General features: G+C 40.4%; 1 protein-coding gene across 25 annotated transcripts in view; it reads left to right on the top strand.

Annotated features, from left to right (window-relative positions):
• Nucleotides 1-12984, top strand: part of DLG1 (discs large MAGUK scaffold protein 1) — a 296709-nt gene that overhangs the window by 168501 nt on the left and 115224 nt on the right. For 15 of the 25 annotated variants that reach the window (XM_056565340.1, XM_056565338.1, XM_056565345.1 and 12 more), the window contains one exon: nucleotides 11687-11785. The exons of the other annotated variants lie outside the window; for them this stretch is intronic. In XM_056565340.1, the coding sequence (XP_056421315.1) occupies nucleotides 11687-11785 (99 nt within the window). The remainder of the gene's footprint in view (nucleotides 1-11686; nucleotides 11786-12984) is intronic. 25 annotated transcript variants of the gene reach the window in all.

The raw sequence follows: 12984 nt of genomic DNA, 5'->3' as shown, positions 1-12984 counted from the left end.
CTCAAGTCCTTAGACAGTTCTCTTCTCCTCTTTCTATTGTCCATGCTTGGTGTGGCACATATAGACACACAATGCAAAGACTAAGTGAACTTCTCTCCTTTTTATCTGCTTTTTAAATGTTAAAACTACGGATGTGTCGCTGAATCTCCACTCCCGGAATTCATCGAGCGGAGTTTCAGCCTGCCAGTAAGACCTCGTGGCACTGCACTGTCACCATTGACGGCTATGTATTACTCGTGGACTTCCGCGTAAGGAATGAACATGTTCTTTCTTTGTGCGGAACAATTTCGGCGGCGGAATTGTCCGCCGCTGAAATCACGCAGTTTGAACAGGTGTTGCAAAAGACCCATTCACACTGATGCTAATGTTTACTGTGCGGGATTCCACTCACTGAATTCCTCGGGAATTCCGCAGTGCGAACATACCCTAAAGGAGCATCACATGCTTGAAACAATCACATTTTTCCTCAATTTTGAAAGGGTGCCAATAATTTTGTCCAGCCCATTTCTGTAGTTTGGTGTTACATTATGTCCAATTAGCTTTTTTTCCTCCTTTTTTTTGGTTTAGTTCCAATACACACATAGGGAATAAACATGTGTATAGCAAAACATGTGTTACTGCAATACTCTTCTGTGAGAAATACTTCAATTTGTAGAAAAATGTCCAACATTTACACCCATGACTGTATGTATATACATATATGTGTGTGTGTGAATATATATCGTTTATATAGTTTCTGCAATGGCAATATAGAAATATATAACTCTTCCCCCTTTCAAGTGTAGTATGCATGGGTCTAATGGGGTCAGTTAGCTGTTTAGCTGGAATCATTAGCTCGTTGTCTGTCCAGTCATAATAAATGTATAAAAATTCAACCGCATTGTGCTTGTTTGGGTGGCAGAATGATGGTTGGTAGATATGTCAATAGATAATTCAGGAGGGCTGACAGGGCCGCTTTAAATAGGGCAGCAGATCTGATGACAGATCCATTTTTAATAAGTTGACCTGTATTATCTCAGTATTGCAGGCTGTGCTCAGATATGAAATGCATGGAAAAGAACTTTTACACTACCCCCCACCACCACCACCACCACCACCCCCCGCTCCACTTCCCAATCTCTTTCCTCTTTTTTTCATACCTACTTTACAATTTCACTTAAATAAAGGTGTCACAGAATGTTTATGCTCCTATGAGGTGCAAATGTTCTCCTGCAACAAAGCCTATGGATTTTCCTGCAACATTCTGTGGGTTTAAAATTTACACCGCTGGACAGTATCCACACCAATATTGAGTGAATTTTTTTTTTTTTTCTTAATAAAAGTTTTCCTTTTTTTGGGTATAATGTTTGATGGGTTGTGCTACCATTAAAGCCTACTTGCGACTTAATGAGGATTTCCAGTATTATAGATATAGAATAGATTACTTCCTAAAACAGCACCACACCTTGTATCAGGTTGTGTGTGGTATTGCAGCTCCGTTCCGTTAAAGTGAATAGAGCCACGTTGTAATACCACACACAACCTGAGGACATTGGTGGCTATGTTTTTGGAAACAAATTGCTCTCTTTTTCTATTCCTGGATAGCCCCATTAACCTCTTGGGGACGCTGGGCGTATGCATACACCCTTCATCCCCGATCCTTAAGGACTCAGGGCGTACTTTTACACCCTGAGTATTTACGGTCATTCAGCAGGCATCCTGTGACAACGCCCGGGGGGTCCTGAATCTCTTCCTCCCCCCCCCCCCCCCATGTCAGCGATCGACGCAAATCGCCGATCAATTCAGATCAGCGGCCGACAAATCAGGACGCCTGCTGTGGGGGTGTCAATAACGGCGCCTGCTCCACCCCTGTGTCGGGAGCCCTCACCTGAGGCTGAGGCTCTCGATCCCTGGCATCGCCGGCAGGATCGGGGCCCCAGCAGAGAAGGCTGCGGTGGCGACTGTAGGCGGATCTTCACTGCGCAGCAGCAGGAGGTAAGGCTGGCTGCCTGCTGTTGCTAAGCAACAACTCCCAACATGCACACAAGGGCATGCTGGGAGGTATGTAACAGCAGAAGGCACAACTACAACTCCCAGCATGCCCTTTGGTCGTTTTTATGCTGGGGGTTGTAGTTATGCAACAGCTGGACGCACATTTTTTTTGCTTCCAGCTGTTGCATAACTACAACCCCCAGCATGCATGGACAGCCAAAGGGCATGCTGGGAATTGTAGTAGTGTGCCCCCAGCTGTTGCATAACTACAAGTCCCAGCATGCCCTTCAGCTAGAAGTGCATGCTGAGAGTTGTAGTTTTGCAACAGCTGAAGGCATACTGGTTGCGAAACACTGAGTTAAGTAACAAACGCTCAGTGTGACAGCTGTCACGCCCCCTCCCATAGACGTGCAATGAGGGGGCGGAGTCGTGACATCATGATCTTCCGTTCTCGTGGTCGCGATGGTATTAGCCTGAGGGCCTCCAGTGGTTACGGAAGCCGTTACAGGTGGGTGCCGCATGGTAGAATGCGGGGGTCCCCAGCGGCGGGACCCCCGCCATCAGACATCTTATCCCATATAATTTGGATAGGGGATAAGATGTCTAGGGGTGGAGTACCTCTTTAAACCCCACAGGTGTCTGACAGATTTTTGGAACACTGGTCTGTGAAAATGAAAAATATAATTTTTCATTTGCACAGCCTACTGTTCCAAAGATCTGTCAAACGCCAGTGGGGTGTAAATGCTCACTGCACCCCTTATTAAATTCTGTGAGGGGTGTAGTTTCAAAAATGGGGTCACATGTGAGGGGGGGGGGGGGGGTCCACTGTTCTGGCACCATGGGGGCTTTGTAAACCCACATGTCTCCCGACTTCTATTCCAAAAAATTCTCTATCCAAAAGCTCAATGGCGCTCCTTCTTTTCTGAGCATTGTAGTTCGTCTGCAGAGCACTTTACATCCACACATGGGGTATTTCCATACTCAGAAGAGATGGTGTTACAAATTTTGGGGGACATTTTCTCTTATTACCCCCTGTAAAAAATGTTAAATTTGGGGAAAAACCAACATTTTAGTGAGAATTTTTTTTTTTTAATTTACACATCTGACTTTAACGAAAAGTCATCAAAAACCTGTGGGGTGTTAAGGCTCACTGTACCCCTTATGTTGCTTGAGGGGTGTAGTTTCCAAAGTAGTATGCCATGTGGGGTGTTTTTTGCTGTTCTGGCACCATAGGGGCTTCCTAAATGCGACATGCCCCCCCCCCCCCCCCCCCCCAAAAAAAAAACTATTTCAGCAAAATTCACGCTCCGAAATCCCATTGTCACGCCTTCCCTTCTAAGCCCTCTAGTGCACCCACAGAGCACTTTATGTCTACATATGAGGTATTTCCTTACTCAAGAGAAACTGGGTTACAAATTTTGTGGGGATTTCTCTCCTTTTACCCTTTTGTAAAAATAAAAAAAATGGCTCTACAAGAACACGAGAAAAATGAAAATTTTGAATTTTCTCCTTCACTTTGCTGCTATTCCTGTGATACGCCTAAAGGGTTAACAAACTTTCTGAATGTCATTTTGAATGCTTTTTAGGGGTGCAGTTTCTATAATGGGGTCATTTATGGGGTATTTCTCACAGAAAAGCCCCTCCACTTCAAACTGAATTATTCTTGAAAATTTTGAAAATTGCTGCTATGCTTTGTGAAGCCTCCTAATGTCTTAAAGTAAAAACATGTCAACTTTATGATGCCAACATAAAGTAGACAAATTGTATTTGTGAATCAATATATAATTTGGAATATCCATTTTCCTTACAAGCAGAAAGTTTCTAAGTTAGAAAAATGCAAAATTTTCAAAATTTTCATCAAATTTCTGGATGGGAGTAACGACAAAAATATACCAGTATGTTAAAGTAGAATATGTCACGAAAAACCAATCTCTGAATCAGAATTAAAGGTAAAAGCATCTGAGTTATTAATGTATAAAGTGACAGTGGTCAGAATTGCAAAAACAGGGCTGAGTCCTTAACGTGAAAATGGGCTGGGTCCCTAAGGGGTTAAAAACTTTTGACATGTCCCTAAACCCCAGCCAGTGTTTGGAATGAGTGCGAAGAGAAGCTCTTTTTCGGAGACCAGAAGGGCTTCACAGACATTATGCACCTATCCAGGTCATGTGACACAGAGATGAAAAGACTCTAAGCACTGACTTCTGACACCTGGCTGATTCTTGTGATTGGCCGAGTTCTGACACTCAAACCCGATGGATCTTTGTCTTTATGAAACATCAAAAGATTTTTTTTAATGACCAGTACACTTAAAATGCCTCCCCTATCCACAGGGAAGAAGTGTATGATCACAGGCATCCAAACTTCCCAGTATAGTTTTCAAGGTCTCTTTAGTTTCCTGTCCTGGTCATGTGATGAATACTTTGGTGATCAACTCAGTACAGGGCACAGATCTTATAACTGTACTGTAATGCTGTGTTTACAAGTGTTAGATGCTCTGTTTGGAGGTTTTTTCAGGTTTTGATAGATTTGACTAGAGATGAGCGAAGTTACAGTGATTCCATTCGTCACAAACTTCTCGGCTCTGCAGTTGTTGACTTTAGCCTGCATAAATTAGTTCAGCTTTCAGGTGCTCCGGTGGGCTGGAAAAGGTGGATACAGTCCTTGGAGACTCTCTCATAGGACAGTATCCACCTTTTCCAGCTCACCAGAGCACCTGAAAGCTGACTAATTTTTTCGGTTTTCCACTTTGATTTTGAGTGTGACTTCATATCCAGACCTCCATGGGATGATAAATTTGATTTCCATTGATAATTTTTGTGTGGTTTTGTTGTCAGCACATTCAACTATGTAAAGACGAAAGTTTTTCATACAATTAGTTCATTCATTCAGATCTAGGATGTGTTATCTTAGTGTTCCCTTTAGTTTTCCCTTAGATAGCCATGTAGCAACAGCTGATGGGTACAGACAACACCGTCAAGTACCGTTTGAAAAGCAATTGAATGCATTACTGTGCATGAAACTACTTTTTCAGGAGAAGCTCTGCCCACTCGGGGCTTTTTCTCAGAATTTTTAAGGCAGCTTAAGATAGAATTGCACCAAATCTTTTACACGTTACAAGTGAGTTGTGAGTTATCCTGGAAAAACTGTATCTCTGGTCAGACACAAGTCTTAGAATTGCTTAGTTTGAAACTTCTCTTCTGACTGATATCAGTCATAACTCACATTTATCTGTGTTATTATATACTTTGTACACTGGATGGCTTATACTGTGTCTTCAAATATATAGACTGGGCTTTTGTGATAAATACTGTCATAATTACGGCATGATAGTGTGTATGTGTGTATGTATATGTATATATATATATATATATATATATGTGTGTGTGTATATATACACACACTCACACTCTGAACTTGTTTCCTCATATGGGTAAACTACTGTGCTGTAAAATTAAATAACAAATCCTGAGCCTGTGACCATCACGTGTTCGACACAAAACGTTATCACTAAAAGTCGACGAAAGTTCCTATTGAATGATAGGGAGAGTCCTATAAATGTATGAACGTATTATTATTTTTTTCTTCTTATTACAGATCTGTTTATGCAGAGGACTATGTCGGATTAATTAAATGGTTTAGGGCTTGTGGGGGAGGGTTTTTTTTAATTAAATTTTTTTTTTAAACGTGTTGAGTTTTTTATTTTATTTACTTTACAAGCTTAGTAGTGCAAGTAGTCTTATAGACGGAATCCATTACTAAGCCAGGGCTTAGAGTTAGCCTCAAAAACAGCTAGCACTAACCCCCAATTATTACCCCAGTACCCACCGCCACAGGGGTTCCGGGAAGAGCCAGTACCCACACTCCCGGAGCATCAAAAATGGCACTTCTGAGCCTAAGTGCTAACAGGCTGGTGTTATTCAGGCTGGGGAGGGCCAGTAACAATGGTCCTCCCCCGCCCTGGTAACATCAGGCTGTTGCTGCTTGGTTGGTATCTGGTTGAGAATGAAAATAAGGGGGAACCCCACACATTTTTTCTTTTAATTATTTATTTAAAAAAGTGTGTGGTTCCCCATATTTTCATTCTCAGCCAGACATCAACCAAGCAGCAACAGCCTGACATTACCATGGTGGGCGAGTACCATTGTTACTGGCCCTCTCCAGCCTAAATAATGCCAGCCTGTTACCACCTAGGCCCAGTAGTGCCATTTTTGACGCTCCGGGCCTGCTGGTACCTGCTCTTCCTGGCACCCCTGTGGCGGTGGGTACCTGGGTAATAATTTGGGGGTTAGCGCTAGCTGTTTTTCAGGCTAACACTAAGCCCCGACTTAGTAATGAATTCGGTCTATAAGATGGCTTCCACTACTAAGGCTGGGTTTACACCACATTTTTGCAATACAGTTCCCAAATAAAATAAAAAAAAACCTGATTCCTCAAAACCTGACTAAACTGTATCAAAACGTGTGTGCAAACTTTAATCTGTATACAGTTTGAAAAATGATGTCTGGTTGCATCCGTTTATAGTATACGTTTTTAACTTTTCATTCCATTATGAATAAAGTTTCAATTGTTTTGATTAAAAATCCAAGAAAAAAAAACTAATGTCAAAAAATGTACGGTGAAAACCGGATGGAACCGTACGCACATATGGTTCTGTACGGTTCCCATTGACTCCCATGTTAAAAACTCTTATACGTTTCAATACGTTTTTTTTACCCAAAGAACCGTGGTAGGCTACGGTTTTGGGTACGGAAAAAAAAAAACGGACAAAACCGTACATGATGCAAAACGGACACAACCGGATGCATCATTTGGCATACGGTTTTCAATGCGGTTCCGTACGGTTTTAAAATTTAAAACGTATACGGGAACTGTGATTCAAAAACGTGGCGTGAACCCAGCCTAAGAAAGTAAAGTAAAATTCAAAAACAACACGTTAAAAAAAAAAAAAACACTCCCCCTACAAGCCCTCTTTAATAAGCATTTTATTAATTAAAAAAAATAACACTGGTCATCTACGTACTTTACTGAATCTGCATAGACTGATCTGAAATGAGAAGAAAAAAAATACACAAATAGTTTAGTACATTTAGGGGGAAAAAGTAGTAAAAACTTATAATAAACACAGAGAGGAGAGGAGGTGGTGTTTCTCAGTGGTGTTCTGGAGTTATTTATTGGTTTTTGCTTATGTGTGCTATAAAAATTTTATACTAAAGTAATCTATTGTTTTTTGCTTATGTATGCCAAATTTTCAACCCCCGGTGATAGTATGATAAATACGTCATACACATCAAAACCAAAAGCAATAAAAAAAATGCCTACAGAACGTGCTAACCAAAGCAAACAATGCTGCCTGAACCATGAGTCATCTGGGTGGGCCCTGGCAGCTTCTTATATCTGCAATTATGCTTTTCTTTCGTTTTTAAGAAATAATATATATTCTCTTAGTTCTTCTTCTGTTTATTTCTGTGGAAGTAAAAATTACTTTTTAGTAAAACAATTTACTGACAAAACGAGCAGAATAATGAAGTTCAGTCTCTGTTTAGAACATTTACAACATCAGTTTTCGGTACAGAACATGTCTGGCCATCAGTCTGTGGCTTGTGTGCTCTGACCTTTTTTGTATCACTCATATTAATCTGTGCTGAGAATTGATTATTCATGCCTAGGACAGGGCTGTCCGACCTTTCTCATTCTGCTGGTGGAGCTTAATTAACGGCTTGGTAAGCTGCAGGAAAGAGCTTTTGCTGTGCCTGCTTCTCTACAAGTCCACTCCACTCCACATATGGCACAAAATATGTGAGATTCCTTAGCTTCAGCCCGAAATAATTGTAAATATTTTTGATAAAAGGCATCAGATTTAGAGAAGCTTATCATGGCTAGTCTTTCTCGAAATACAATAGAAATTCGACAAAAACTGCATCATCCCTCAATCCAGCACCTTCAACAGACCTCATACATGCAAAGATCATATAGTTCATCAACTTTACCTTCATCCTCCAAAAGCAAGGGCAAATTTACCAATCTCCGTGACAGTGTGAAAAAAAGCCCAACTAGAAGCACTGCTAAAGTCAAAGCAACGAGTGGCTGGTGGTCTGATGGCTCTTGGTCAAATTATTCCTTTGCCAAGGTATAGTTGGTTACATTATTATTATTATTATATTGTTATTATGATGATATTATTGTAACATTTTCAGAAGGCTTTATAAAGTCATAGTAACGAACAATTTCTGTATTTGCATTGCATTCTGTCATAATGTAACAGTTCTTTGTGATCACGTCAGATTGTGTAAACTTTTCTGTTAAGGCTGATAAGTTATTTTAAAGCTTGTTTAGGTGTTGTATTTTACATAATGTTTAGCATCTATTGCTGTTAGTCTTTTGGATGACTGACAAAACAAAAAGCCGTGAATTTTAGCATATCTGTACAAATTTGTTTTACGTGATCTGGTTGTACTTGCCTATTATTTTAAGTAGTGATTGTTGTTTTACTTGACTACAGAAAGATAGACTAGACAAATGGGGGAAGTTTTATCAAAACCTGTGTACAGAAAAAGTGGTGCAATTGCCCATAGCATCCAATCAGACTTTTACTTTCATGAGGCCTTTTTAAATATAGAAAAAAGCTATCTGATTTGCTATGGGCAACTACACAACTCTTTCTCTGCACAGGTTTTGATCAATCTTCTCTATAATGTTTTTATAGACCATAATCAGCAGATATGACATTTATACAAAGCATAGAATATATAGTCTGTATATCCAGCCCTCTGTTGTTCTTGTAAATGGCATTTGCTACACTATTGATTCACAAGGTATAGACCTGTGTATGTATATATTTAATATTAGGGCTGCACGATATGTCACAAAAGCAATCGAATTGCAATTTTTGCTTTTTCGATATAGCGATACAGCCCCCCCCCCCCCCCCCCCCCCCCCTGGGAAAATATGCGATTATCTGCTCCCATGGCGTGGGCCGGCCAGAGCAGGTAAAATCTAATTTAAATACTAAAAGTCAGTGTTTCCCAACCAGGGGGCCTCCAGTTGTTGCAAAACTACAACTCTTAGCATGCCCAGACCGGCAAAGGCTGTCGGGGCATGCTGGGAGTAGTAGTTTCACAAGAGCTGGAAAAACACTGAGCTAAGGGCGCAGGGAGAAAAATAAAAAAAAACTTCTGCTCACCTAGTCCCGGTCCCTGCAGATTTGTCTCTGTGCGCTCTGGAGTTTCCTCTCTTCTTAGTACAGACAATAGGACCTTTCCCTTTTCAGCCAATCACTGGCTGCAGTGGTGTCACGTGTCAAGCCAGTGATTGGCTGATAGGGAAAGGTCTTGTACTGCAGCAATACACTAGGTTTCCCAGGTCCCATGGAAGATTTGAAATCTGCCAGGGAAACCCAGTGTATTGCTGCAGTACAAGAATACAAGAATGTGACGGAAGAGGGGGGGGGGGGGGTAGAGGAGAATGTGACAAGGGGGAGGAGAATGTGACGGGGGTGACGGGGGGAGATGTGACAAGGGGGATAAGTGAAATAGGCAGTGGGCATAAAATTGTTAGGTAGATGTGAAATGGAGGCGATTGGACATGAAATGGTGGGGATTTCACCTTTTTTTTTATTATATCGCATATCGAAATCGCAATATTTAGTGTATATATATATATATATTTTATTTTTGTTTTTTTTATATTATAGCAGAAAAATGTCATATAATACCACTTAAGGCTTTACAGGCCTGACTTAAGTGCATGTGATCGACAATGGCAAGGTCTGTTCTGAGTGGAACTGTCCTGTGAATGACTGTAGTCTTGCCTACCATGCTGTAGCTCAGTTTCAGGGGCTTGGCAATCTTTGTATAGCCTAGACCATTATATAGAGCAACAATTCTTTTTATTCTGTTCCTCAGAATTCTTTGCCATGAGATGCCATTTTGAACTTCCACTGACCAGTATAAGGGTATGTTCACACTGCGTAATTCCCGCAGAATTACGTGCAGTGAACATTACCATCTGTGTGAATGGGTCTTCCACGAAACCCGTTCACACTTAGCAATTTCAGCGGTGGACAATTCCGCCACTGAAATTGTTCTGCGCAAAGAAAGAACATGTTCATAGCTGTTAATTGTGACTGCAGTGCCACGCGGTCCTACTGCCGAAGTAGTTTCGGCAGCGGCCGCCAAATGGAGTCTCACTCAAAGAATTCTGCAAGCGGAGATTCCGCAGTGTGAACATACCCTTGGAGAGTGTGAGAGTGATAACACCAAATTTAAAGTACCTTTTAAAGAGCAATACTTTTTCCTTCTTTCATGTGACTTCCCACGCCCCCTTGCTCCCTCCTGCTTGATTGACAGACACAGAGTAAAGCACTAAGCTGAGGTCCTATCTACATTTCATGATTTGTCTCCTCTAGGCCGCTTCAGGAGACAACTGCAAGCTGTGTGCTACTCTACTATCTACTCTACTACTAGGGGGATAAATTCAAGTAGATTTTTGGTGATCTTAAAGCTTTTCATGTTTATCCACATCTGTATTTTGTAGCAAGTTTGCAATGGTTTTGCTTCAAAATAGGTGACGTTTTCTGCTGTTCCATGTTGTAGCCCATAAACTAACACATGATTTATATTATGCATTCAGTGAGCTATATATTGGAAATTGCTTGTGGTCACCTAGTTATTCTTCAGCATTTCTATTTTAAAAGATTTTTTTTATTAAGGCTTTCAAAACAGAAATAGAATCTCAGAGCAAAAGAGATGCTAGCTATATATATATATATATATATATATATATATATATATATATATATACACACAAAGTCCAGGAATCACAGCACCAATAGGTCAAGGATCTTCATAAGCTGGTTTCTTTATTCACCCCAAAAGTTACAACGTTTCGGCAACAATAGCCTTTATCAATGCTTGATAAAGGCTAGTGTTGCCGAAACGTTGTAACTTTTGGGGGGAATAAAGAAACCAGCTTATGAAGATCCTTGACCTATTGGTGCTGTGATTCCTGGACTGTGCATACACTAACACCAGGCTGGCTGCCTGGGTGTTTCACCTGCACGGAGGTTGGTCCCCGGTGCTGTCTCACGCCAACTCTTGTGTGTGTGTGTGTGTATATATATATATATATATATATATATATATATATATATATATATAATCAATCATGCGTAGATGTACAACCATAGATAACCATGAGGTAAGTGTTGACGACGATCATGTCAATTCAGTAGACCTTTCCATTATAGCCATGTACGTCTCAAAAGAAAAGAGGAGGATTAGGTCTACAACTCGGTCAAGGACCAATTAGAACTGAAACACCCACAATTGCTGGGTAAGCAAACCACCAAGGTAGATTAAGTGTAGAAGCAATTTAAGTCATAATGGCCAAGATTTATTTATCTGTCTGATATCAAAACTGTTCAAACACAGCTCAACTTTCATTTTACCAGAGCTTATTAACATATGAAACCTGACTGAGCTGTAATGGGTTGTTATGGGCAAAACTAGACAGTTTTACTCTGATTGATAAACCTAGGCCTATGTTTTGTGTTAGGAGCAAAAATACATTAAAACTTTGTGAATGGAAAGCTGTTACTCTTCTTGTGTTGTGTAAAAGTTTGTACATAACTTAGTTCCCTTTCTTTACTTGACAGTTTTTATGTTCTCCTTCGTTTTCTGTATTTTAGTGGGTTGAATTTGTTTTTCTTTTCTTTCAGTCCACAGACGCTGGTGTTCCTTGCCCTCCCATTGTCCCTGTGATCCCTGTTATACCAGTCCCTGCTGAGAACAATGTCATTCCATCTTCCACTCCACAGGTCTTTTTTTTCCCCGCCCTGTTTTCTACTTAAGTTGTTTGTTTGTCTCCCATTAATATTCCATATTCATGTTTGTATGTTAATTTTGCATGTGCCACATCCATTCCTTATGTTAATTTGCTATGCTTACCTATTTACTTATTTAGAGTACTATAAGTTGTTTTGGGATTATCTGGAGGTACACCGATTTCTGTTGTTTTGTTGTGTTTTCACACATCAGACTGGTTGCATTGGATGTATTTTGTTGGAATTTTGTGAGGTGGAACATGTTTAAAAACAATGCTTTACCTGTAAAAACCATTCTGCCAATAACCACATTGCAGAACCATAGTAAAGCGCAACAAAACTGAAAAAGAAATGTAGAGCATTGTACAAAACACAGCCTTAAGCTGTGTTTAAGTTGGTGAAAAATTGCTGCTGTGGTAGTTTACACAGAATTGACTATAGGCTGTACAGGCCTTTCTATGACTTAAAGTGTACATGTGAAAAGTGTTAATCAGTTTGGGTCCCAATGCTGACACCACCACCAATTAGGAGAGCGAGTTGGGATAAGTGCGTAGCAAGCTTTACTCTCCAGCTTTCAACTATTTTTCTTCCCCATACACTTTGAATGGAACTATGAGGCAAAGCTTGCTCAGAGCCTGCATGCTTATCCTTGCTTGTTGTCCTGATTGGTGGGGTGTCTCAGCACTGGGACCCTGACCTATAAAAACTTTTTTGTATAAATCCTATAACTATAAATCTGTTTTGTACCTTGTATACAGTGAAGGAAATAAGTATTTGATCCCCTGCTGAAATGAGCAGACTATAATAGCAGGTTTATTTGAACGGTCAGAGACATAACAACAACAAAAAAACGCATTTCAAATTGTATTCGATCCCCCTATTAATCAGCAAGATCTCTGGCTTCCAGGTGTCTTTTATATAGGTAAGGAGCTCAAGTTAGGAACACTTTTAAAGGAAGTGCTCCTAATCTCAGTTTATAGAGTACCTGTCACCAAATGAAAACGTAATTGTTCCTTGTGTTATTAGTAGACACTTTCCCATTCACTTGCTTTTAAAATTATCAACATAAATATGTTTAAAATGTAATAGTAAAATCGGCCACTAGGTGGCTCTGTTCTGTTCCCTGCCACAATTAATAGTGAATTTGGTCTCCTCCCGGCCTAGCAGGAGACCAAACTCAGGAAGTGTTTTCC

Source organism: Hyla sarda, chromosome 3 (genome assembly GCF_029499605.1).
Source record: "Hyla sarda isolate aHylSar1 chromosome 3, aHylSar1.hap1, whole genome shotgun sequence".
Classification (NCBI taxonomy): Eukaryota; Metazoa; Chordata; class Amphibia; order Anura; family Hylidae; genus Hyla; species Hyla sarda.
Note: the sequence above shows the minus strand (reverse complement) of the source record. Positions and strands in the feature narration are given on the sequence as shown.